General features: G+C 41.5%; 1 protein-coding gene across 2 annotated transcripts; it reads right to left on the minus strand.

Annotated features, from left to right (window-relative positions):
• Window positions 1-419: 419 nt before the first annotated feature.
• On the minus strand, window positions 420-23,585 carry poglut1 (protein O-glucosyltransferase 1). 2 transcript variants are annotated; one of them, XM_020511210.2, is made up of 11 exons: window positions 23,454-23,585; window positions 19,352-19,442; window positions 17,447-17,590; window positions 15,463-15,598; window positions 15,240-15,361; window positions 13,937-13,996; window positions 9,904-10,003; window positions 5,912-5,970; window positions 4,528-4,695; window positions 2,315-2,371; window positions 420-1,832 (listed from the first exon to the last, which is right to left on the minus strand). In XM_020511210.2, the coding sequence occupies exons 1-11, from the start codon at window positions 23,557-23,559 to the stop codon at window positions 1,676-1,678; spliced, it is 1,200 nt and encodes a 399-aa protein (XP_020366799.2). In that variant the 5' UTR covers window positions 23,560-23,585; the 3' UTR covers window positions 420-1,675. The 2 variants fall into 2 exon arrangements, with proteins under 2 accessions (XP_020366799.2, XP_048464239.1); XM_048608282.1 differs by having other exon boundaries at window positions 420-1,853.
• Between the last annotated feature and the right edge of the window lie 446 nt (window positions 23,586-24,031).

Raw genomic sequence — 24,031 nt, forward strand, 5'->3', positions numbered from 1 at the left:
AACAACAAAATGTCTCAAATATATTTCGGGTGATAAATCCAAAAACAAACTAAAGAGCATATCAATGAATAGAAAAACAACTTAATCAAAGTAGAATTTTTTTTTTGACTTTTAAAACCTGTTTAAAAACCAACGAGCATGTGCAGCTGGTATTCATTAGTATCAGCAGACATATCTACAATTAAAGGGGTTACACTAGATTGCAATAAGATTAGAGACAGAGGGCAAGACCATGAAAGAAAATGAAAACAAGGATGAGAATTTTAAAATCGAGGTATTGCTTGACCATGATGAAATGCAGGTTGATGGGAAAGTGAGGCGTCATGGGAACAGGACTCAGTACCAGTTTAGAGAAGGACTGCAGAGTTTTGGATGATCACAACTTTATGGAGAATAGAATGTTGGAGGCAAGCCAGAGGTGTGTAAAAAAATTTTATTAAAAACCTTTTATTTAAACTGATTTATTACATCATTTTGTTGTCACAGTTTCAATGATTGGTTGATTGGAGCAGCGGGGTGGTGCTGTTTTTCTGTTGTGTCCATTCTGCCCAAAGCTTCATTTCATTGTGACCAGACAGCAAATCTGATACTGCCTCATTTGAATGGATACGACCAGAGTATAATCAGCTGCATTATCTGAACCCATCAACCAACAAAACACACAGTAACTTGGCCACCTACAGCAATTTAACAAGGCACTTAAGTGGAGGTTAGGAAGGGAGGGTAGCACCAGGCAGTGATCGAATGTTCCTCTGTCGGTCAAGTGGAATAGACTTCAGAATTAAACAATTTACCAGCTGGATCGGAATATGGCCATGGAGAGGCTAGAAGTCAGGAATGCTGATTCAGCGAAGGGGCAGTGGTGATAAGAACTCAAACATTCCAGCCCCTGACCTTATTGGGAATGTTGCTCCAAAGATGAATAATGAAGATCTTCTTGAGTTTACAGATCAACATATAGAGTGGGAGTAGGAGTAGGCCACTCGATTCTATTCAACAATTCAATAAGACCATGGCTGATCTCAATGCTCCACATTCCCTCCTTCCCCAATAAGCCTTCACCTCCTCGCTTGTCCAGAATCAATCTACCTCTATCTTAAAAAGATTCAAAGTCCCTGCTTTCACCATCTTTTGAAGAATTCCAAAAGTTCTCAGAGAAAAATATTCTCATCTTTGTCTTAAAAGGCAACCCCAAGTTGTAAATTAATTCATAATAGGGAACATCCTTTCCACATCCATCCTAGCAAGACCCTTGGGATCTTACACGTTTCAATCAAGTCACCTCTTACTCTTTGAAGCTGTCGAGTGTGTCTCCATTGACTGTCTATTAAAAAAAAATTGCTATTGGAATTTTCTTCAATAAATTAAACAGATGACACTGAGGCCATGATTATAGAGACCGTACATATTTTGTTCCTTATTTTTGAAGGCTTTCCATTCCACATCGTTTCCCTTGAATTTAACGTGGACAGAAGGATGTAGCCTTAAGTGGCTGGACTCTGTGTTTTGTGTAAGTTTAGCTGGATCCTGACTGGACCAGAATTTGTAACTTCAGCAAAGTTTTTGAAAACCTTTGGGAATGTTACTCAGCTTAGCAAACTGGTTTGACTGTGTTGGAAGTTTCACAGGTAACCTGACCCTGCAGTTGCTGTGAATGCATCCGTGTCTCCGGGAGCTACAGCTCACCTCGCTCATGCTTGGCAAAGATCTGGATGTACTTCTTCTGTTTCTTTGGTTTATACAGCAGGAGTTTGGAATATCTCATAAGCAGCTGCTTCCAGTAACAGGAAACATCCTCCATCTTCAAGTGCTCCAGGATAAACTGGCGGCCCCTGTGAAGGGAAAGATAAGCACTGGGGACTGAATTAGTGGGGCACCAACCTTCAACAGGGCCACAAACCTGACAATTATAGGCCCATTGTGCTGTTGCTAATAACAGGTTAAACATTACACATTACACTACAGGGGTAGATGGGAGTACACCTGCAAGTTATGGATCAGTGATAACATTATCATCTCTGAGCCAGAGGTTCGTGTGCTCTACTCGCCCTAAAGGCACATGAGCAACAAATTCAGGCCGACACTCCAGTGCAGTGCTGAACTGTCAAGAGATCTCAATTTCAGAACAGACTTTAAAGCTGGGACCCCTCGGTAAAGGATCCCACAAATAGGGAAAATAATGAAATAAAACAAAGAGTTAAAACAGTATGGGGGAACAGATTTAAGGGCCTATGGAGTTAGTCTGTGTTTTGACTTCTACTGGTGATACCTTGTTGATTTTATTCAAACCACAGCAGCAGGTTTCACACCTTACCTCTCTGCAATCTCTCTGGCAATGTGGTCATTTTCCTGAACAAACTGTAGCAACTCCCTACAGTAATAGAGAAACAAGATTGATCAGTTCCCCAGTCAACTGCTCTTAGTCCTGCAACTGCACAATTACCGTACCGCGTGCACACCACGGTCGCACAATTACTGTACCCCGCGCACACCGCGGTCGCACAATTACCGTACCCCGCGCACACCGTGGTCGCACAATTACCGTACCCCGCAGTCGCACGGTTACCATACCCCGCACACACCGCGGTCGCACGGTTACCATACCCCGCACACACCGCGGTCGCACGGTTACCATACCCCGCACACACCGCGGTCGCACGGTTACCATACCCCACAGTTGCACAATTACCATACCCTGCGCACACCGCAGTCGCATGGTTACCATACCCCATGGTCACACAGTTACCGCACCCTGCGCACACCACGGTTGCATGGTTACTGTACCCTGTGCACTTTATTTAATAATTTATGGGATGTAGGCATCATTGGCTGCATTTATTGCCTATCCCTAATTGTCTTGGAGAAAGTAGTAGTGACCTGCCTTCTTGAACTGCTAGCCTTAGGGAATAGGGACACTAACAATGTTGTTAAGAAACAACGTTCCAGGATTTTGATCCAGTAACACTGAAGGAATGCCGATATATTTCCAAGTCAGGCTGGTACATCGCTTGGAGAGGAACATGCAGGTTGCGGTTCTCTTGCGCAGCTTCTGCTCTCATCCTTCTTGATGGGTTGGAAGGTGCTGTCAGAGGGGCCTTGGTGTGTTTCTGCAGCGCATCTTGTAGGCAGGACACGCTGCTGTTAGTGCCTATTGATGATGTAGAAGGTGACGGCTAGTGCCATTAAGCAGCTGGTTTGTTCAGCATGGTGCCGAGTCTTGACAGTGGCACTTATCCATCACACTCCTGACTTATGCCTTGTAAATGGTGCATAAGAACTGGGGAGACATAAGTGAGTTACTCGCCACAGAATTCATAGCCCCTGATCTGCTGTTGTAGTCACAGCATTTACATGGCTGGTCCAGTTCAGTTTCAGCTCAATGGTAACTTTTGAGAAGTCGACAATGGGGGGTCTCAGTGATGACAATGTAACTGAATGTCGAGGAGCAATGGTTAGATTCTCTTGTCAAAGAGCTGGCTATTGTCTGACATTTGTGTGTCATGAATGTTACTTGCCGCTTATCAGCATAAGCCTGAATATTGTCCAGGTCTTGGTGTATATGAATGTGGACTGCGGGTATTGTGAATGGTGCTGAACATTGTGCAATCATCGGCAAACATACCCACTTCTGACCTTATGATGGAGAGAAGGTCACTGATGAAGCAGCAGAAGATAGTTGGGTCTGAGACATTACTGTGAGGAACTCTCGCAGTAGTGTCCTGGAGCCGAGATGACTGGCTTCTAAAAACCACAACCTTTTTTTTGGCACCAGGTATGACTCCAACCAGCGGCAAGCTTTCCCCCAGTTTTCATCTGCTCCAGTTTTGCCAGGGATCCTTGACACAACATTCAGTCAAAGTTTGCCTTGATGCCATAGGCAGTCACTCCTACCTCCCTTCTGGAGTTCAGCTTTTTTTTTTCCATGTTTGAACTGAGGCTGTAAAGAGGTCGAGACCTGGCAGAACCCAAATTGAGCACCAGTGAACAGGATTTTCTTTGCAAGTGATGCTCGATAATACTATCAATAAGCCCTTCCATCAGTTTGCTTATGATTGAGAGTAGAGTCTTTTGCAATGATGTCTGGACTCCCCCATCGTTGAGTCTGGGAATAATTGTGGAGCTTGTACTTCCTGTTAGTTGTTTATTTGTACACCAACATTCACAACTAGTTGTGACAGGACTGCAGAGCTTAGACCTGATCCATTGTTATGGGATTGCTTAGCCTCTTCTATTACACACACCTTCCATTGCTTGACACACAGGTGTTGTAGCTTCACCAGGATAGGATACACTAGCATAGTTTTATGGATTCTGCCAAAACTATACAGGTAAACCTCCAAGGGGACACATTAGAATGATAAAAAAAAAGCATTTACTCTGCAAATAAATTCTTCTCCTTCCCATAAAAGATGGAATCACTACTTTGTAAATGTCCTTCAGCTAAATCTGAACATGACTACCAAATCGATTAACAACTGTGTAGGCAGCAGATAACCCAAAACTCTGACATCCCATCAAGAGACTTACCGAACGTTGGAGAGGTCTTGGTTAACAGGAATATAATGTACCCAAGGTTTCAGCTGGGAGTAAAAGAATTCCAGCCATTCATTCCCGACATGGAAAACCAAGGATCCGCACAGAAAGAGGTGTTTAAATCGGAAACTGGCTGCAACACCTCGGAAATTAAACAGATACCTGGGAAAGAAACAGACTGTTTTTTAACCCCATTCACCATAAGCAGTAAACGCAATTATTCTCAGTGTGAGAGAAACTCCACGCTGAGCTAAACTGAAGGTCACAAGTGGCAGCTCTCCAGGAAGTTCTCAGCTGGCTCACTTGAAGTTTCCCTCATTTGTAAAGAACATTTCTGAGACATTGAGCTTCAAGGTAGGTCGGGGGAGATCTGAAAACAGAAGCAAGCATTTTGTAACAGCAATAGCAGCAGCCTTGCACCCCCTCCATTCAAAGCCAATGTAGGCCAATAGGTTGATTGGGACTCGACTTTTTTAAAAGGGCCTGCCTGTAGGAAGACTTAAAGCAGAAGGGAAGTACGGGATCCCACAGAAATATGCCTGACTCTGATCACAGATTAAATCATGCAACTACCGGATACACGAGTTACAGCCAACCTGCTTGACAGATCATGAGAAACCGGAACAGGAAGTACACCTAACAATCCTTCATGCCTGCTCCACCACTCAATGTGATTATAGATGACCTTCTGCTTCAATTCCATTTTCCTGTTATGTTTCCAAATCTCTCAATTCTCTTTGCATTCAAAAATATATTGATTTCAGTCTTGACTATATTCAAATATCCCCCAGCTCTGTGGGACAGAGAATTCCAAAAATTTGCAGGCTTTTGAGAGAAGAAAGTTTTCTCTTCATCTCAGTCTGAAATGCTGAAACTACGATCCCTAGTTTTAGACTCTTAGCCAGGGAAAACTGGCTCTTTGTATCCAGCCTAGCAAACCTTCTGGCAAGTTTATATATTCCACAGAAATCACCTCTCATTCTCCTAAATCCTAGAGAATACAGACTTAGTCAATCAAGAAGACAATATGGCAAATGCATTCCAATATAGATCAGCATGAGGTGTTACACTTTTGCAGGTAAAAACACGAGGTACAGACTTCTTGGATAATTAAAATAGAAATGGAGGTGGAGCAGCAAAGGGATCCATGAGTACAGGAAGATGATGATGGGCTAATGACTCATACCTATTGAGGTTTGACAAAGGGGGCCACCTCAAAATGTTGACCTGCTTTTACTTCTTCAGGGGCTGACTGACCTGCTGTACATCCTTGGTTTTATTATCACCGCAATGCCAGGGAGAGCAAATGCGACAGCAGGAAGGCAAATTCTGCATGGGATGCACTAAACTGTTAGTGAGAAGGTTTCTTACAACATACTTGTACTTGCAATGGTCCACCAATGGAATTTCTTTAGCAGGGGGTTTTCCTAGAGTATCCTGCAAATAAATCAAATGAGTATATTAGCAACTTGTATCAATGCTGCACTGTTAATGTAGCATTTTAAGAAGTAATATCAAACAATGTTTGGCACTGAGCCACATACAGAGGTGTCACGATGAATTATCGAATGCTTGGTCAATGAGGTAAGTTTTATGAAGCATCTTAATGGAGCTGAGAAACTGCAGAGGTTTAAGAGTAATTCCAAAGCCTAGGGTCTAGACAGTTGAAAGCACAGCTGCTAATGGTGAAGATGAAAATTGGAATGCACAAGAGGCACTACAATTAACAAGAGAACACTTAACAAGCAGAATAGGAGCAAAAGTAGCCCATTGGTTCCATCATTAAATACAATTCTGCTTAATCTTTGATATCAACTCCACTTTCCTACCTGGTCCTCATACCCTGCAACTCCCAGAGAGTTCAATAATCTATCAATCTCAGTCTCAAATGTATCAAATACTGGACTGTCCACAGCCCTCTGGTGCAGAGAATTTCAAAGATTCACACTGAAGAAATTTCTCTTTATTTTCAGTCCTGAAAATGTGTGACTACCTGTGTTTGCAATTCACAAATAAAGGGAAACTTTCACTCAGTGTCTGCTTTGTCAAGCTCCTTCAGAATCATGTAGGTTTCGAGGAGCTCACCTCTCAATATTCTAAGCTCCAAATTTTACAGGTCCAATTTACTCAGCCTGTCACCTTAATAATACCCTCTTATGCAGGTATCAATCTAGTGAACCTTTGCTGTAGCACTGCCAATGCAAGAATATCCTTCTCTAGAAATGGGGACCAAAACTGTGCACAGTATTCCAGTTTCGCTTGCTAACCTTCTTCATGCTTTGTACAAGTACATCCATGTTTCTCTGAACATTTAGCAGTTTCATGCCTTTTTTGAAAATATTAGTCTTCCATTCTTACTACCAAAATGAATAACATCACACTTTCCCATATTATGCTCCTTTTGTGTCCTCCCCACAGTTTGTGAATTGAATTTTATTGTTGTTAACTTAATACACTACTCCTGGTCTCTTCTATGTATTTAATACGGATTGCAAATTGCTGAAGCCCAGTACTAATTATTGATGCACTGCACTAGTCACAATTTACCAACTTGAAAATTATGCATTTACACTTACTCTCTGCTTCCCATCTGTTAACTAATCTTTTATCCATGCTGATGTATTACTTCTGATTAGAGGAATTGGAGGAACACAGAGACCTCAGAAATTTGCAGGTTGGCAAAGCATACGATAATAGAGAAGGCCAAGGTGCTGGAGAGATTTGAAAGCAAGGTTGAGAACTTTTAATACTGACTGCTGCTAGAGTTGTAGGTGGGTGAGTGAGACTAGGTTCTAGTTAGGATATGGGCAGCAAACTTTTGGATTTGGGCAAAAATTCATTCCTAAGTTATAGGTGCAAAATTCCAAAAGCCTGCTTTACACCACAATTTCTGAATAAATCCTGATTAAAACCACCAGTAATGCTGTTTACTTTTACATTTTCAATAGATCTGGTGGAACTGTACTACAGTTAGATATGAACTGTTACCAGGTAGTTCAGTATTTATAAAATCCCATTGTCTGTCTACCCCTTTCATATCTCTCTCTCTCTCTCTGGGCTCCTTCTCCATTTATCCACTCACCTCTCCTCCACACACCATCCAACACCTGTCTCTAGCATAAATACCATATTTTCCTAGCTGCTATCCGTCCTGATGAAGAGTCACTGGACTCGAAATATTAATTCCGTTTTCTCCTCAAAGATGCTGCCTGACCTATTCAGTTTCTCCAGCAATTCCTGCTTTTGTTTTAGAACATATGATACACGAGTTTTAAAAAAGACTTTAGCATTTATGTAGCACCTAAAGCAAGACCCAAGAGATATCAAGCCCATGTAGCAGTTCTGAAGCCGTCATTGTTGGACTATAAGAAACACACAGCGAATCGGTGTCCAGCAAGCTCCCACAAATAAAATTAAATAAATGATCAAATTATCTGTTTTAGTGTCATCAGTTGCAAGCTAAATATGACCCTGACAGTCGAGAGAATTTCCCAGATCTTTTTCGAATAACGTCATGGAATAGAATCATAGAGATCTTGCAAAATGGAAAAAGGCCCTTTGGCCCATCATGCCTCCATCAGTCATCAAGCAGTTATCTATTCTAGTCTCATTTTCCAGCACTTAAGCCCATAGTAGAGTTCATCTAAATACCTGCCGAATGTCTGAGGGTTCCTGCCTCTACTGCCCTTTCAGACATTGAGCTCCAGGTATCCACCAAACTCTGATTTAAAAAGTTTCCTCAAATCCACTGTAAACCTCCTTAACTTAGAACTGTGCCTCCTGATTATTGGCCCCATTAAGGGGAAAAGTTTCTCCCTTTGTACGCCTGCCAATAATTTGTACACTTCAATCAGATCCCCTCTCAGCCTTCACTGCTCTAAAGAAAACAAGCCCAGCAATGCATTTTCAAGTAGGCAGCATTTTCCTAAAAGCACCATAGGTGTACCTACAACAGATGGCCTGCCATGGTGAAAGGAGGCAGCTCATATCACCTTCACAGCAGTAATTAGTGATGGGTAATAACTGCTGGCCCTGCCAAATACACTCGCATCCCATGCACATATCAAAGATGCAGAATCTCCTCTGTGTTGTGCTATTGAGAGTTCCCGAGTCAGCATTCTAGTTGGGAATAGTTGGATAGGAAAGTGTCTATTTACTGTAAACTAGCCATGAACCTCCCTCCAAACCTCAGGAAGATGGGCTTTACTGAACTTTTATCTTCTCCAAATCATTCACAGCATTTGGGCATCGCTGACAAACAGAGCATTTATTTTCTATCCCTAGACTGAGTGGCCTGTTTATAAGGTAATTTTAGAGGGCAACCACATTCCTGTGGGTCTGAAGTCACATGTAGGCCAAGTGGGCGAGGACAGCAGATTTTGTTTGGTTAAGGACATTAGTGAACAGACAAGTTTTAATAATAATCTGACGGCTAGTTAAATTTCTAATTTGTTGAATTAGCTGAATTTGAGTTCTTCAACTGCAATGAACTGAATTCACTGGATTGAGTAAATAAACACTATACTACTGTACCTGCCATTCCACACTCTCTACCCTTGTGGCCTCACTGCAAGAACAGCTACTACATTTCCAAGACCGCGTAATGTTGTAATAGTGTCATCAGTTGCAAGCTAAATATGACCCGGACAGTCGAGAGAATTTCCCAGATCTTTTTCGAATAACGTCATGGAATAGAATCATAGAGATTTTGCAAAATGGAAAAAGGCCCTTTGGCCCATCATGCCAAAAAATCAGACCAAAAAAAAAGACATGGAGCCAAAGGATAAAACATTAAGACAGGTGAACCAAAGTTTGCTCAAAGAGATCAGTTTTATGCAGGAAAGCTGGAAAGTTTGAGGTTTCAGAAGAGAATTTCCAAGTGTGTCAAAATGGTTTTTGCTAAGCTCATGAATGGTGGGATGAAAGACATTGAGAATGAGAAAGATGCAGATTTAGCAAGGTTCCTTGTGCAATGTCAGTTTGTACAAATTAGGGACATTCTTATACTGTGACTTCACACACTATCAACAAACAAAGAACACTGGAGAAACTCGCTGCATCTGTGGAGAGAGAGAAAAGCTGAGTTAACATTTTGACTCCAACATGACTCCTCTTCAGAAGAAAAAAAAACAGAAATCATACAAAACTCGAAACATTAACTCTGTTTCTCTATCCACAGATGCTACCAGACTTGCTGAATTTCTCCAGCATTGGCTTCAGATTTCCAGCATCCACTGTATTTTGCTTTTATTCTACGAACTGGGTTGCTTACCATATTTCATACAGAAATTTTTATATAAATGTCTCATTCTTATATAATCCTATGTAGAAGTCTCCTGATTTCAATTCAGCAACTAATGCCAGGAGTACCTTTTCGGACTTCCAGGCTTGGTTTTTGGTGTATTCCGCATCTACTAACAAAGGTTGCTCCCGAGACAGCAAAATAAGAGGATCTCGCTCAGAACTTGTCCTGAAATAAAACGAGATAATTCTGGCCCATCAGCACAGTATAATATCCACACATGCATGCAAAGAGAGACAGAGATACACATGATGAAAAACTGTCCACTGCCCTGTGCTTTTGATTGCTTTTGTTTGTGCGAAAATAATAAAGAGGTAAGTAACAGATTGGGATGGCCTGGTGGTGAGTGTCACTGGCAAGGCCAGCATCCATCAATAAGTGCCCATCAAGATGGTGCTTAGCTATCTTCTTCAATACAACCAAATGGCATGGTATACCATTTAAAGGGCAATAAAAACTCAACCACATACAGGCCAGACTGGATAAGAATGGTAGATTTCCTCATGCAAAAAAAAAACAAAAAAAAAAAAAAATCGCTTTTATTAGAATCCAGTATTTCACAATCATCAGTGCTGAATCAAGCATTTTATTCCAGATTTATTCAGTTAAATTTCCTTAACGCTGTGTTCTCCAGATTATTCGTCAGGTCTCCAGAACACCATCCAATAATACAATTCAGCTATCTCTCTCAAGCATCATGATATGAGCACTTTCCATAAGTTTCATGATAAATTCAGAATGGCAAAAGTGAATAGAACATGAAACTGTTAATATATTACATTCAAACACTGATAAAACATTTGATTATAAAATGAGATATGGTTTACATCAACACACCCTGCTCCAGCTATGCCGTACTCTTTAACTTGTTTCACTCAAACACTACATTCCATCTCAACTCATCACTACTGCAAGATGGTGGTGCAGTACGACTCCTGAGCGAGAGCTCGTCCACTCCATCCATTTTTTTCCTCTTTTCATGCTTTCTTTTCTTTTTTTCTTCTTACCTCCCATCCTTGGACGGCATCAGCAATGTGCGAGATGAATCTAGAGTGGACTCCCGCCTCGACGGGAAGCCAGCACGGACTCCCGGCCTAGACGGGAAGCCAACACTGAGTCCCAGCTCGACGAGAAGCCAGCACGGACTTGTGGCCTCAAGAGCTTCAAAGAGAAGCCTGGCGTGGACTGGGGGCAAGGTCCCGGTGCAGGCTGGTGGTGAGTATTGGCACAGACTAGAAGCCAGCACGGACTTGCCTGTTCTGTCTTCTCTGCATGGGAGGACTGTAATTCTATATTTTTTATTTCTTTATTCTTCTAATTTATTCCTAAGACTTTGTACCTCAATACCTTTTGTACCTAAGAGCGCAAAGGTCTGTAATGCTGGACTTTTTATTTTGACCTACAGCAAATCAACTTCCACAGCAGGGTACTAACTACAAAAATAAACACAAAAGACGACAACCTGAAGTGGAAAACAGACAGGGCACTTTTAGGTTATAAAAAATATAATGGATGGAATTGGGAAATCAGCGATGGAGAACCATTGCTCTGGAGCGCACTTCACTCTCGCCTGTAGCCTTCCCTGCACGTACCACGTCTCATAGGTAAACATCACAAGGTAAAGTCAGAATCTATGTTTTCGTGGAGGCATCCATTCCAACTTTGTTATTTCATTGGGAGACCAATGATTCGTGGTCTTTTCCTACTAGCACTTTTGGGCTAAGGGTGTAGTGCAAAAAATCTCTCACAAACCCACCTGACAAAGAAAGTCTTCTTCTCTGTGACTGCACAACATGTCCTGATGTATGACAATAACCTGGAGGCAGTACATCTGACTTGTTGCTCTTGGAACAGCACTGCTGTCAAACTTGTAGCTGAAGTATCAGTAGCTACAATGTTCAGAAAGGATGTACTGCAGAGGACCAGGATATCTGTAAGCATCAGCATGTCCTTGATCTTTTGGAAAGCATTGTGCTGATAGAGGTTTCAACAACCTAGTTTTTTTTTTATTCATTCACAGGATGAGGGCGTCTTTGGCTAGGCAGCATTTATTGCCCATCCAGAGAGCAGTTAAGAGTCAACACATTGCTATGGGTCAGACCAGGTAAGGATGGCAATTTCCTTCCCTAAAGGACATTAGTGAACCAGATGGGTTTTTCCAACAATGGATTCACAGGCATCATTAGATTCTGAATGCCAGATATTTATTGAATTTACATTCCACCATCTGCCATGGCAGGACTCGAACCAGAACATTATCTGGGTCTCTGGATTAACAGTCCAGCGATAATACCACTAGATCATTGCTTCCCTTCTACTGCACAAGTCACAAAAAGTCAGTAAACAGGCACAGCAACTGCAACCAGTTACTGGCTTATTTCACAGAGAATTGCCCTGAATAATCAAAGTTAAGCTGTTAGGTTTAAAATTTAAACAAAGCCTGGCAGTTAGCTGTAAATCAGCATTATGGATGCATTCTCCATGGTAACACTTACTTGCCAACCAATCAACAGTCTCATGCAGGACAAGTGTGGGTTTTCCTATTAAGTTGGTATTCTTGTGAAATATCTGATGAGTAAGATAAAACACTTCAACAAAATGTATTTTCTTCTAGCAAATGACTATTTGTATTTAATTTCTGTTGACAATGTGTCCTAAGAAGCAAATAAATTTCTCAGATAATTCATACTTGCATTCATATCTTCAGCCTGCATGTGTTTTAAAACATTATAAATCATCTGGTCATGCCCCTTGATTGCCTTACACTGTATCAATGTCACCCATGTCATCTATTGGCATCTGCCAGGGGGCGCTTTTGGCACCAAAATGCATGAAGTCTCTATTTTTAGATAATCTGGCTAAACTCTCCTCTACTGTAGATATGGGATAGAGTTCTTTCAGCACTGCCTTGTTAAGCTGCGTAATGCCAAAATAAATTTTGCAGCTAAAATGGAAGATTCCTGCCTTCTGGTGCCTAACAAATGATTCCTGTCCTCTTAGTGGTTTTCCAAAGAAAATTAGCTGTGCACAACACTGCTAGGAATCCCCTTTGCCTTACACTTAACAAGGATTCCCTTCTTCTTTAACAGATTTGCTGAATGAATCCTACTGTCTGCAGCCTTAATTATTTTCTGCCTTTACTGTTGTTTAAATTACAAATCTCTTACTGTTGCCTCAACAGTTTCCTTTCTGCCTTCTTCCATCACGCTATCTATTTAGGCTTCTAATTTTCCCCTTCATCACCTTAATCCTGGCATCACAGTGCTGCAGCTTCATTTTTAAATTACTTCTGTCACCCTTGATTTTCCTTACTGGAGCTGTGCATTGTGGTGCCTGTTTGCTAGGGCAGCAAAACTCACTCGGAGCAGTAAGTACTTTGTTTATTTCTAGCTTTCTCAACTGGAAAATATACCTTATTTTCAAAAGATTTCCCTTGCCCACCAGCAATTTCAATTTTATTCACACAGCCTCCAATGCCCATTTAGTCTTCAGCAGAACCTCAATCTGGGACTGCTCCTATACTTCATCAGCACCCAAAGTAATCTGTAATTGCCAAGTGTGACTAGTGCTCTAGCTCCACATAGAAGCAATTGTGTGCTACCAGGTCTGAAATGTTTTTAGCATTAACTGCTTATTCTGCCTTGTTGAATTCTGTCACAAGTTGTCATTCTACAAGATTCTCAAATTTTCAGCTGATGACTGACTGCGTGAATCACTCAAAACACAGATTAGGAAATATTGTAGAATCCACTGGAATTTGTGCCGCTGTCTAATTTGAGTTCCACTGAACTGCTGCTCACCGTGTTGTATGCGCCAGATGGACTCCATATGCTGCCATCATCCTCCTTTTAGGTTGGGTCTAGAGGGCCTGCTACATAGCTTGGTAGAGAATTGTGTCTTAAACAGGATGTGACAATCAGTTACATTGGTATAATACACATTGTTACCAAGATTACGGGATCTAGATGGTCAGTTTAACACCTTTGAGATCCAGAGCTATCCTCCACAACCAAGTCCTTATGAAAGTGTCATATTGAGTGGCACTTAATATACTCAGTAACTTGTACATTGTATTATAATGGTCATGACTTTTAGCCTTACCTTGATCCTCGAAAAAAACCTTTTGAGACTTTCTCCTCCCATGGCCACTTTTCAGCAGATCTAGTGGAACAACAAAAAAAGCCCCATTGTAAACAGCTATTCTTCATGTAATGTACCACAGACTCTGGATTGTGTTATTATTCTGCTGATTGTTCAATTTGTAGCATATCCCATTTAGAAAGGCTAAAGAATGTATGTCCATTTTCTCAAAATGCACAGTGCACCCTGACAAAGTCACTGCTTCAGCCATACAATCTCATGTGAGCAGCAATTTCAGGTAAACCTCCAAAAAAGAAAGGTTTGCTTTCCAAAGCACCTTTCATGATCTCAGAACACAACATAATTAATGCAAGAAAAGGAGAGTGCACTTCAAAAATATAACACTGGTTGTAAGATGCTATGAAATGTTGAGATTATGAAAGGTGTTAGAGATGCAAGTTTTTCTCTGAAGAGTCTTTTCTGAAGAAGTCACTGAACGCGAAACATTAACTCTGCTTTCTCTCCATAGACGCTGTCGGACTGCTGAGTTTTTAAGTTATTTCTGAATTTATTGCAAATTTTTCTTTCTTTGTGGCAGATAAGCATTTATAGAATACAAATAGCAAGAGTAAGGGGGAAAGAAATCAAATTCTGCATTTTTAAAATTCATTCATAGGGTGTGGGCATTGCTGGCTGGGCCAGTATTTACTGCCCATCATGAATCGCCTAAATAGCAATAAGAGTCAATGAAATTGCTGGGGTTTAGAGGCATATGTAGGTCAGACCAGGTATGGGTAGTAGATTACTTTCTCTACAGAACATTAGTGAACCAGATTTTTTTTTAACAACAATTAACAGTGGTTACAGTCAACATTACACTAGCTTTTTGTTCCAAAGTTTTTAAAAAAACTGATTTCAAATTTCACCATTTTCCATGGTGGGGCTCACACCTATGTTGCTAGAATATGAGCTTGGGGTTCTGGATTAGTAGTCCAGAGATATTAGAACACCTATAGTTCCTTTTCCTATCAATTCTGTTTGTATATTCTTTGTGATTATTGACCTTCTAATTATATCATAGACCAACACAACCATGTTAGGCCACAATTTCAGTATCAGATACAGCAGGGTCAACGAGGTCAGTCTTCCTGACTTCCTTGGATCATCCACATACTACCCCAACCATCAGATCCCAATGGCATAAATAACCCAATGAATGGCAGAACTAGGGCTCCCAACACTTATACAGTCAGATTCTCCCTATGTGAAAATAAAAGCAAAAATATTCCTTTAGCAGTGATTCTATTCGTCAAATATGCCTTACACTTTTAACTCCTTCCTCATTAGGTCCCAGCGTCCAAGTCCTGTTGGATAAATGGGCCAGACTGCTGGACCTCCCTCCCAGAAGGTCCAAGCAGGGTACATGATGTCATAGTACTCTGATGTCTGTAACAGAAAAATAAGTTGCAATGTTTTATTGTTTAAAATGCACAGTCAACGCCAGGTCCAAGAGCTGGACTTTGTTGAAAGTCTCTTTTGATGATTACCTTGCTGAAAGATAAAACAGGCCTGATGGGCTTCATCCAGTTTGGAACCTGAGGGTAGTCTCGGACATTGAGCACAAATTCCATGTCAGGAAGCTGGTCAATTATTTCCAATATAAAATGCTCTACCCCACTGCACCTGAACATAAAACAAAAAGACAGTAAGAAATTGATTGGCTAGCTCACCACAAATGGAGCTATATCAAGAGAAGCATTTATAGCATGCATGGCCTATTGCCACAGAGTGGTTAGATCATCATGCCTTCAGCTTCGTGTTTCCAATGTTTATATTTTAGCTTTCTAATTTTTCTTCAATGTCTTAATTGAAACTGCCACCACCATAGCATCATTAGTGTATTCCAGATCCTAAACACTTTTCCTCAGGATTCCTCATTTCAGCACTGCTTCATTTGCTAATTATCCTAAAACTCTCTTCTGATTCTTAACCCTTACTTCTGCTGGAGATGTTTCTCAGTGACTACTCTGTCCAAGTTCCTCATGATTTTGAGCACTTTAATAATTACTTGCTGAAGCTAGAATTATCCAGTGATAGAAATTAAGCAAAGTTTAGATCATTTCAACTACCCACACAAGGGTGTGAAATGGTTTGTGTTCCACAAACTAAAGATGTTTATAAATCAATCACATAAAAAGCACATTCAAGATGTTTGTAAAAGCAGGTGGTTGACAAAAGGGATCAAGACAGCCACTTTCAAACCAATTACTTTATCTGTGGTTTCGAAGGAGGGGAGAGAGGCAATTAAATGAGCTGTTGATTGTAACTGAGATATTCCAGGGGGCCATGATTTGTACAGCAGTGATCGAGCAGCGACCCCAAGTCTAAAGATCACATAGGCTAAAGAAATCACTCAGATTGACCATGGTGGAACTCACAAGGATACAAGATGAAGTTACTGATGTGAACTCAGTTCAGAAAAGACATGAATTGTGTGAAGGTATTTGTCTGTTAGAGGATATGGGTTGCAGAATTCTGAATTAACCTACACTTCAGGAGAATAATAGCAGAGAAATCAGAAAGGAAGCCATTTGAGGAATTAATCTTATAAAAGGACATGAGGGGCAACTTATTTTTTACACACACACACACACACACACAGAGAGAGTGTGGCTCATGTGTGGAATGAACTGCCACAGAATGTGGTGGATGTAGGTACAGTTACAACATTTAAAAGACATTTGAATAAGTTCATGAATAGGAAAGGTTTGGAGGGACATGGGCCAAGCACAGGGAGGTGGGACTGGTTCAGTTTGGGAAGATGGTCGGCATGGACTGGTTGGAGCAAAGGGTCTCTTACCAGGCAGTATTACTCTAGATGAACATATGGAAGAGTGTTCCAACAGAGTGGGAGAGGTAAAATGTTGAAGGTACTGTTCCAGATGTGGAAGGAGGCAAACTGGATGTCACATTTAAAAAATTCAGTTGAGGACCAAAGACTTTGACTTTAATCTTTCCTTACCCTATTGTGTGACTCACATCTAATACACGCTACTGAAGGTTTAACTCATTCTTCACTGCTGTAAAGATTTTTGTTTGAACAAGGAGCATCATGGATAAAAATTGAAAGAACTGAGGATGCTGTAAATCAGGAACAAAAACAGAAGTTGCTGGAAAATCTCAGCAGGTCTGGCAGCGACTGTGAAGAAAAATATCAGAGTTAACGTTTTGGGTCCAGTGACCCTTTCTCAGAACTGATGGTAGCTGGGAAAACGTTGGTTTATATACAGAAAATAGGGAGGGGGATAAGGGAGGGAGTAAATGATAGAGCCCGAAGACAGAGAAGAGCAGGTGGACAGACAAAGGAGTTGATATTGCATCATGGATGATGGAGTCAGGTTCCAGTGGTTTATAGATGTTGGAGAATTTCATGGTCAGAAACCTCTAAAGGAAAAGATTCTATCTCTTTGGTTCATTTTAGTCCCATATTACAAATGCACCAAATCCCAGAAGGCCTGCCTATTCTCCCACCTGGCAGGGAACATGCAGTCATCTTGCCGATACAACTTGTTCTGCATTATCTGGTAGTGAGTCCCTACATTTTTACTGACAGTATCAGCCATCAAATCACTGGAGATTCCTTGCTTGAAGGGTGAAAGATCATCCTCTAGGACACTGAATAAAACAAATTACAAAAGGGTAACAGGTCAAAGACATATTTATTTATTCCTTCTAGCCTATGTTACTACTTTCACAGAAAAGAAAAACATAGTCTATTAATGCATTTGTACACTATGCAATCTGAGTTAACAATTAGGCTGTGCACCAACTTTCAAGGGATATGAACAAAACACAATTCACAAGCATCATACATCCAAAGGTACTTATACAAAACAGGAGCACTAGCAATTCAAGAATGGTGAAACATTCAATTTGTTTTCACAAATTAAGTTAAACTGATGTAAACCAGTTCATGAACAGAGGGACAATGCAACAGTACGTCAAACCTTATATCTAGGGGTAGACAATGGCCTAAAGATACTGTTACTGGGCTAGTAATATGGTGGCACAGGCCAATACTCTGAACACAGGGGGTCAACTTCCACAAAAGCAGAGGTAGAATTCAAACTGAATTAATAAATTTAATTACAAAAATCTGGAACTGAAAGTTGGTCTCAGTAATGGCAACCATTAAACTATCAGAAGATTATGGTTAAAACCCATCTGGTTCACTTGTCCTTTAGTGATGGAAATCTAATATTCTTATCCAATCAGGCCCTGATGTGACTCCAGACCCAAAGCAATGTAGTTGACTTTTAAACAGCCTCAAGGGCAAACAGGGATGGGTAACAATTGCTAGCCTTCCCAGAGATACACACATCCTTGAACAAATAAAAAATATACACATTTCTCTTAAAGTTCAGATTCTCCAATTATCTCAAACAAATTCTCTAATCATAAAATCCTCTTGGGTCGACAGTAGGAAATGATTGTGGGTTTGCGGTAAGGTTTTGCTTGCATGATTTTCCAGGATAAGCTTATGGCTTGCATAAGCGAGGACTACAAAACACCTGTTTATAATTCTTCTTATAAATTTTCCTGGTGTTAAAACCTGCAGCCAGGAACTTAGAACTCACATTTGCTGTGGGGAGATTTATAGTTCATCATCCAAGGTGACATTGGAAGAATTAATTTTTCTATATTCTCTCTAGGGATGTGAGCATCAGTGGCAAAACTATATTTATTGCCTTAGAAGGCGATGAGCCACTTCCTTGAGAAATTGTTTTTACTACATGAGGTTTCTTAACCTACTACAGAGGGACATCAAGAAATGACCACAGAACTTGCACTAGAGCTACACACTGGCCAGACCACACAGGTACAGGAAGTTCCATTCCATTATAAGAACATCAATCTTTCAGCGGCAGCCTAGAAGGCATCATTCCTGGTGCTAGTCCACAGATTTCATAAATTAAAATATGCCCTGGTGTGATTTGAACTCCTGATGTTTGCTCACTGGCCCATTACCAGGTCAAAAAAGATCACACAGCAGCAATGGATGCAGTAACTGCTGGGCTGCAGAGGAACTGGTTTCCTCTTTTGTGTTGAGTGAAGTCTGCCAAGTTTTCGGAAGCAGATACTCTTGTCCCTGTTGGACAGCTACAACAATATAATATTGTGGTGTTTGCCCTCATCAACCTCTATCGCCTCAAGGTGTGGCCTCAACCTGATACCCACCACGAAAGACATTATTACAAAGAGAGTGAACAATTGGGCTAAGGATGAACCAGCATACTCCTGATTGTATGGGAAATGTGAGGCAGCTAAAGACACCGGCATGCACAACTGAAGGAGAGCAATAATATTAAGATGCAATTCTAAGTAAACCATGATATAAAAAAGTTAAAAATAATATTCCAAAGAGTAAGACCACACCGTTGGTGACAGCTGCAGTTATGTTGGATGCAGGGCTGGTAAGAACCCACAGCTGCTGATATCTTGTCCTTGTACCTGTGCCAACTTCCATCTAAAAAATAAATACCACACTGTTAGAATTGAGTCATAGTTAACAAGAGTAGACTGAATTTTACTGCTTGGTTCTGGCTGAATTAAGAGAGATGCAAGTATGCCACTCTGTCCCCTATGTACGTTATTAGAGCACATGCGCCTATTTCCCAATAAGTGCAATGCATTAAATTCGTAAATGTGCAACAGTTTAATAAACACAGGCCCAGAAATTCCGATCAGGCTTAGAAATCCTATTTCATGAAACTGTTGACCTCTATGCTGGAGATTCCCAAATGAGTCCTTCTGTTACAAACCTGTCCAGGAATTCTCTAATCCAGCCAGCAGCAGAGGAGATCATCATCAAAACCATGCTCCCAGACGTAAATTGAGTGAACCTTCTCTGAACTGAATCTTGTGCTTTTGCATCCCTTCTTATATGAAGGAGACCTACATTGTCCACAGCACTCCAGATGTGGCCTCACCAATGCTGCATATAACTGTGGTAGTACATTCCCTTTTACATAATCCACATTCCCCTTCCAATAAACATCAGCATTCCATTTAATTTACTAATCACTTGCTGTATCTGCATAATAACCATCGTGTGATTCATGTATCACAATTCTCAATTCTGCAATCTATCTCCATTTATAGTTCTATCATTCCTGTCAGAGTGGACAAGTTCACATTTTCCCACGTTAATCTGCAACAGCCAGAAGCTGGTGCTACTAACAACTGGTGGAAAAGTTTTGTAGTTCCAAGCGAAGGCTGACATGCTGACGTCATCAGCCCAAATATTAATAGGTGACCTTGGGCTGTGTACCAAGTACTTTTAGAAGTTCAGAGTTACATTATGAACTCTTAATAATGAGTCAATTTCACATGGGTAATCCTCCAGTTCAATAAGCCGTATGCTTCTAGCTTTCCCAAAATGACCAATGCACAAGAAATAGGAGCTGTAAACCACATGGACCCATGGAGCCTTCTCTGCAACTCTGCATGTCAGCCCTCCCTTAGTTTAATATGACTCAGAGTTGAGAATCTCTACCCTGGGTCTTCAATGACACCAAATGGAACAATTCTTGACCTGCAGATTCTTGACCAAAAGGCAGGGCACCCCGTGAAGGAACTTGCACAGATGCACCATAGAAAGCATTCTATCCGGGTGCATAACAGCCTGATACGGCAACTGCTCTGCTCAGGACTGTAAGAAACTACAGAAAGTTATGTGCACAGCCCAGACCATCACGGAAGCCAACCTCCCATCCATGGACTCCATTTACACTTCTCGCTGCCGCAGAAAGGCTGCCAACATCATCAAAGACCCCTCCCATCCTGGCAGCGCTCTCTTCCAATTTCTTCTGTCAGGCAGAAGTTACAGAAGCTTGAACACACACACCAACAGGTTCAAGAACAGCTTCTTCCCTGCTGTAATCAGACTGCTAAATGGACCTCTCAAACTTCAAATAATGCTGATCTTGCTTTGTGCACCTCCTGTGCATTAGTAACCTTGTATGATCTGTATGCCCTTGTTTCCTATGATCTGCCTGTATTGCTTACAAAACAAAGCTTTTCACTATACTTAGGCACACGTGACTACAATAAATCAAACCAAAAGTTGTGGGATCCAGTGTGCTGGAGTTGTTTCTTTTTCTGGTGCTGGATTCAAAGCATGATGGACATGTCATTTTAACAATAGGTAGAAAGCTCCTCCCAGTCATTAATATCAAAATGAAAACACTTCAAGGAGAATTTCTTCATTCTGCATGGATCACTGTAATTGAGAGATTTGGACAGGTGACGTCCATACCACATGGCATTTAGAACAATAAGAAGCGATTTGATTGAACTATTTAAAATCCTGAGTGGTCTTTCCAGGGTAGATATAGAGAGGATGTTTCCTCTTATGGGACAATGGAGAAAGGGGTCACTGTTTAAATATCAGGGGTCGCACATTTAAAAGAGATTAGGCAAAAAAATTTTGCTCAGAGGGTCAAGACTCTTTGGAACTGTCTTCCTGAAAAGGTAGTGGAGACAGAATCTTGAATAAGGACTTTTTAAAGCAGTGGTAGATTGATTCGTGTTAAACAAGGGATTGAAAGGTTATCAGTGGTAGGCAGGAATGTAGATTTGAGGTTACAATTAGATCAGCCATGATCTTATCAAATGATGGACAGACTCAAAGGGCTGAATGGCCTACTCCTGCTTCGTACGCTCGTACAAGAATTAAGCAAACAGGATCTCGCAGAGTTTTCAGTCATCTGGACTTTGTATTAGTGACAGATAATAATGCTGGACAGGTTTCATCAGCAATGTTCCCTCTATAACCTGATTCACTGGAAGGATTGTCAAATAAACATGCTTAACCTTCTTCCTACTAGGTTCACAAGCATTCAGGCAAAACTCCTGAAAACTCAACTACAACAAACATTTCTATTCAATATGATCATGGCTGCCCTTAGACTTCAAATCTATTTTCTATCCACTGCCCAAATCCCTCAATAGACCAAAATTCTGCCTTTTGCAGCATTAAATATAGAAAGGGACGCAACAATTTTCTGGGGTAGAGAATTCCAAAATGCACAATTCTTTGCATAAGTTTTGCATCTCAGCCCTTGAAACACAGAAACATAGAAAATAGCAGGAACAGATCATTTGGCCTTTTGAGCCAGCTCTGCCCTTCAGTATGATTATGGCTGATCATCCAACTCAGTACGATTTTCTAGCATTCTCCCCATAACCTTTGATCCCTTTAACTCTAAGAACTAAATGTAACATATTTTCTTGAGATCGTCAGTCTGCTGAATACTTCCCAGTCCAGAGACAATACCATTACATCTGGTTCCAAAGGAGGCTCATACGCAATTCCAAACATTAACTTCATTTCTCTGTCCACAGACACTGCCAGACCTGTTGAGCTTCTCTAGAATTGCATTTTTATTTTGCTCAGTGTCCATTTTTATTTTGCTCAGTGTCAACTCCTGAGGAATCTTGTCTTTTCACGAAATTACTTGTCATTCTTTTATACTTAATCTGGAATTTTCTTCTCAAAAGGGTTGAATTAGTGCTTGTAATACTGAGCAGATTCTTTTTATGTAGGGGTATTGGAGAAAGGTCAAAGAATAGGAAGCTGAGGTGTAGGTTAGCTACCAAGTAATTGATAGGTGAGGAGATGACAAGCCTACTTCTGTTCTTCATGTTCATTCAGTGGAAATGAAAGCAAACTCAAATTATTTCAACCAAGTAATAGTAGTTCTCTCAGATCTGTAATGCTATCTCTAGCTAACAAGGTGCAGGGCTGGATGAACACAGCAGGCCAAGCAGCATCACAGGAGCAGAGAGGCTTCCGGAGGGAGGAGGGTAACTTCTTCAGGTTAGGCATCCTTAGAAGAGGCTTCGCAGTGGGGTTAAAATTGAATCAGAGATAGCTACCTGTTTGCAACAGCATGCTCTGAAGTCTACTGGTGCCACCATCAGGCATTTAGACTTGTTAGCAGCATGTGCATTATTAGTAACATGGAGGCTGCTCTTCAGCAATTATTCACTTTCCCCTTCCCAACAGTGCACCCTCCCCCATGCTGATCCCTCCTTTCCAGAGGACCCCGTCCATCACTCCGTTCCCATTAACCTGCCTTGCTTTTCCCTGTGTTCACCCCTTGCATTTGCCCCGTGACTATCCCCTGTCAGATCCCCCTAAACTGGAGTCCACTGCACATTTCCCACCCCCCGCCTATCGCCCACCCCAACACACACTCTACCATATACCCTTACCCTAACACCCCCAACCTGTCACCCACTACATTCCCCTACCCCTTCCCCCACATCCCCTCAACACTCTCTAACAACCCCACCGCCCCAGCCCCAGCCCCAGCCCCAGCCCCAGCCCCACCACCATCCCGACCCCCCACCATCCCACACTCTGCCTGATTTTCTTTGTCTCAAACGGCCCGTGTCTGAGGAACAGAGATCCCCGATCGTGCGAGCCCCAAATAATTCGGCGGCTCGGTTCCAAGAGACTCCCTCCTTTTACCTGCTGTGGAGCTGCGGCCGACGGCCCACACACTCGGGCTGCCCAAAGCCAGCGCCGCCACCGCCGCCGCCAATATCAACGACAACGGCCGCCATTTCCGCGCCATGGCCTACTGCGCCTGCGCGCTGACCCCGCTCGTTACCATGGAGAGCGCGCTGAGGCCTACTCACTGACTGCAACCAGAGACCTGGGTATAGCAGGTTATAATTGATTTTTCATTAAAAACACACACAGAAATTGCTGGAGAAACACAGCAGCATCTGTGGAGAGGGAAACAGTGTAACTTCTCAGTATAACTCAATGACAATATGGATATAAATTGGCTCAGTGATAGGAAACAGGGATTAATGGTCAATGGATTTTTTTCAGGGCAGAAGTTGGTGTGGGATCCTGGTTTTTCCTGATCATAAAATTTTGTTTTAAACAGCACTCTTGATAAAACAGGCAAAAATTATATAGCTCAAATAACAGGGGAGGCAATGGCCTAGTGGTATTATCACTGGACTGTTAATCCAGAGACCCAGATGACGTTCCGGAGATCCGTGTACGAATCCCGCCACAGCAGATGGTGGAATTTG

This window comes from Rhincodon typus, chromosome 19, assembly GCF_021869965.1.
Source record: "Rhincodon typus isolate 14 chromosome 19, sRhiTyp1.1, whole genome shotgun sequence".
Lineage (NCBI taxonomy): Eukaryota > Metazoa > Chordata > Chondrichthyes > Orectolobiformes > Rhincodontidae > Rhincodon > Rhincodon typus.

What these genes read in the sequence shown, in the direction of transcription:
- poglut1 (XM_048608282.1), bottom strand. Translation starts at nt 23,559, where the DNA reads ATGGCGCGGAAATGGCGGCCGTTGTCGTTGATATTGGCGGCGGCGGTG. An exon ending in GGTTTTTTTCGAGGATCAAG is followed by an intron (nt 10,004 to 13,936) that starts GTAAGGCTAAAA and finishes GTTTTATTTCAG; the next exon opens with GACAAGTTCTGAGCGAGATC. An exon ending in CAAGACCTCTCCAACGTTCG is followed by an intron (nt 2,372 to 4,527) that starts GTAAGTCTCTTG and finishes CTATTACTGTAG; the next exon opens with GGAGTTGCTACAGTTTGTTC.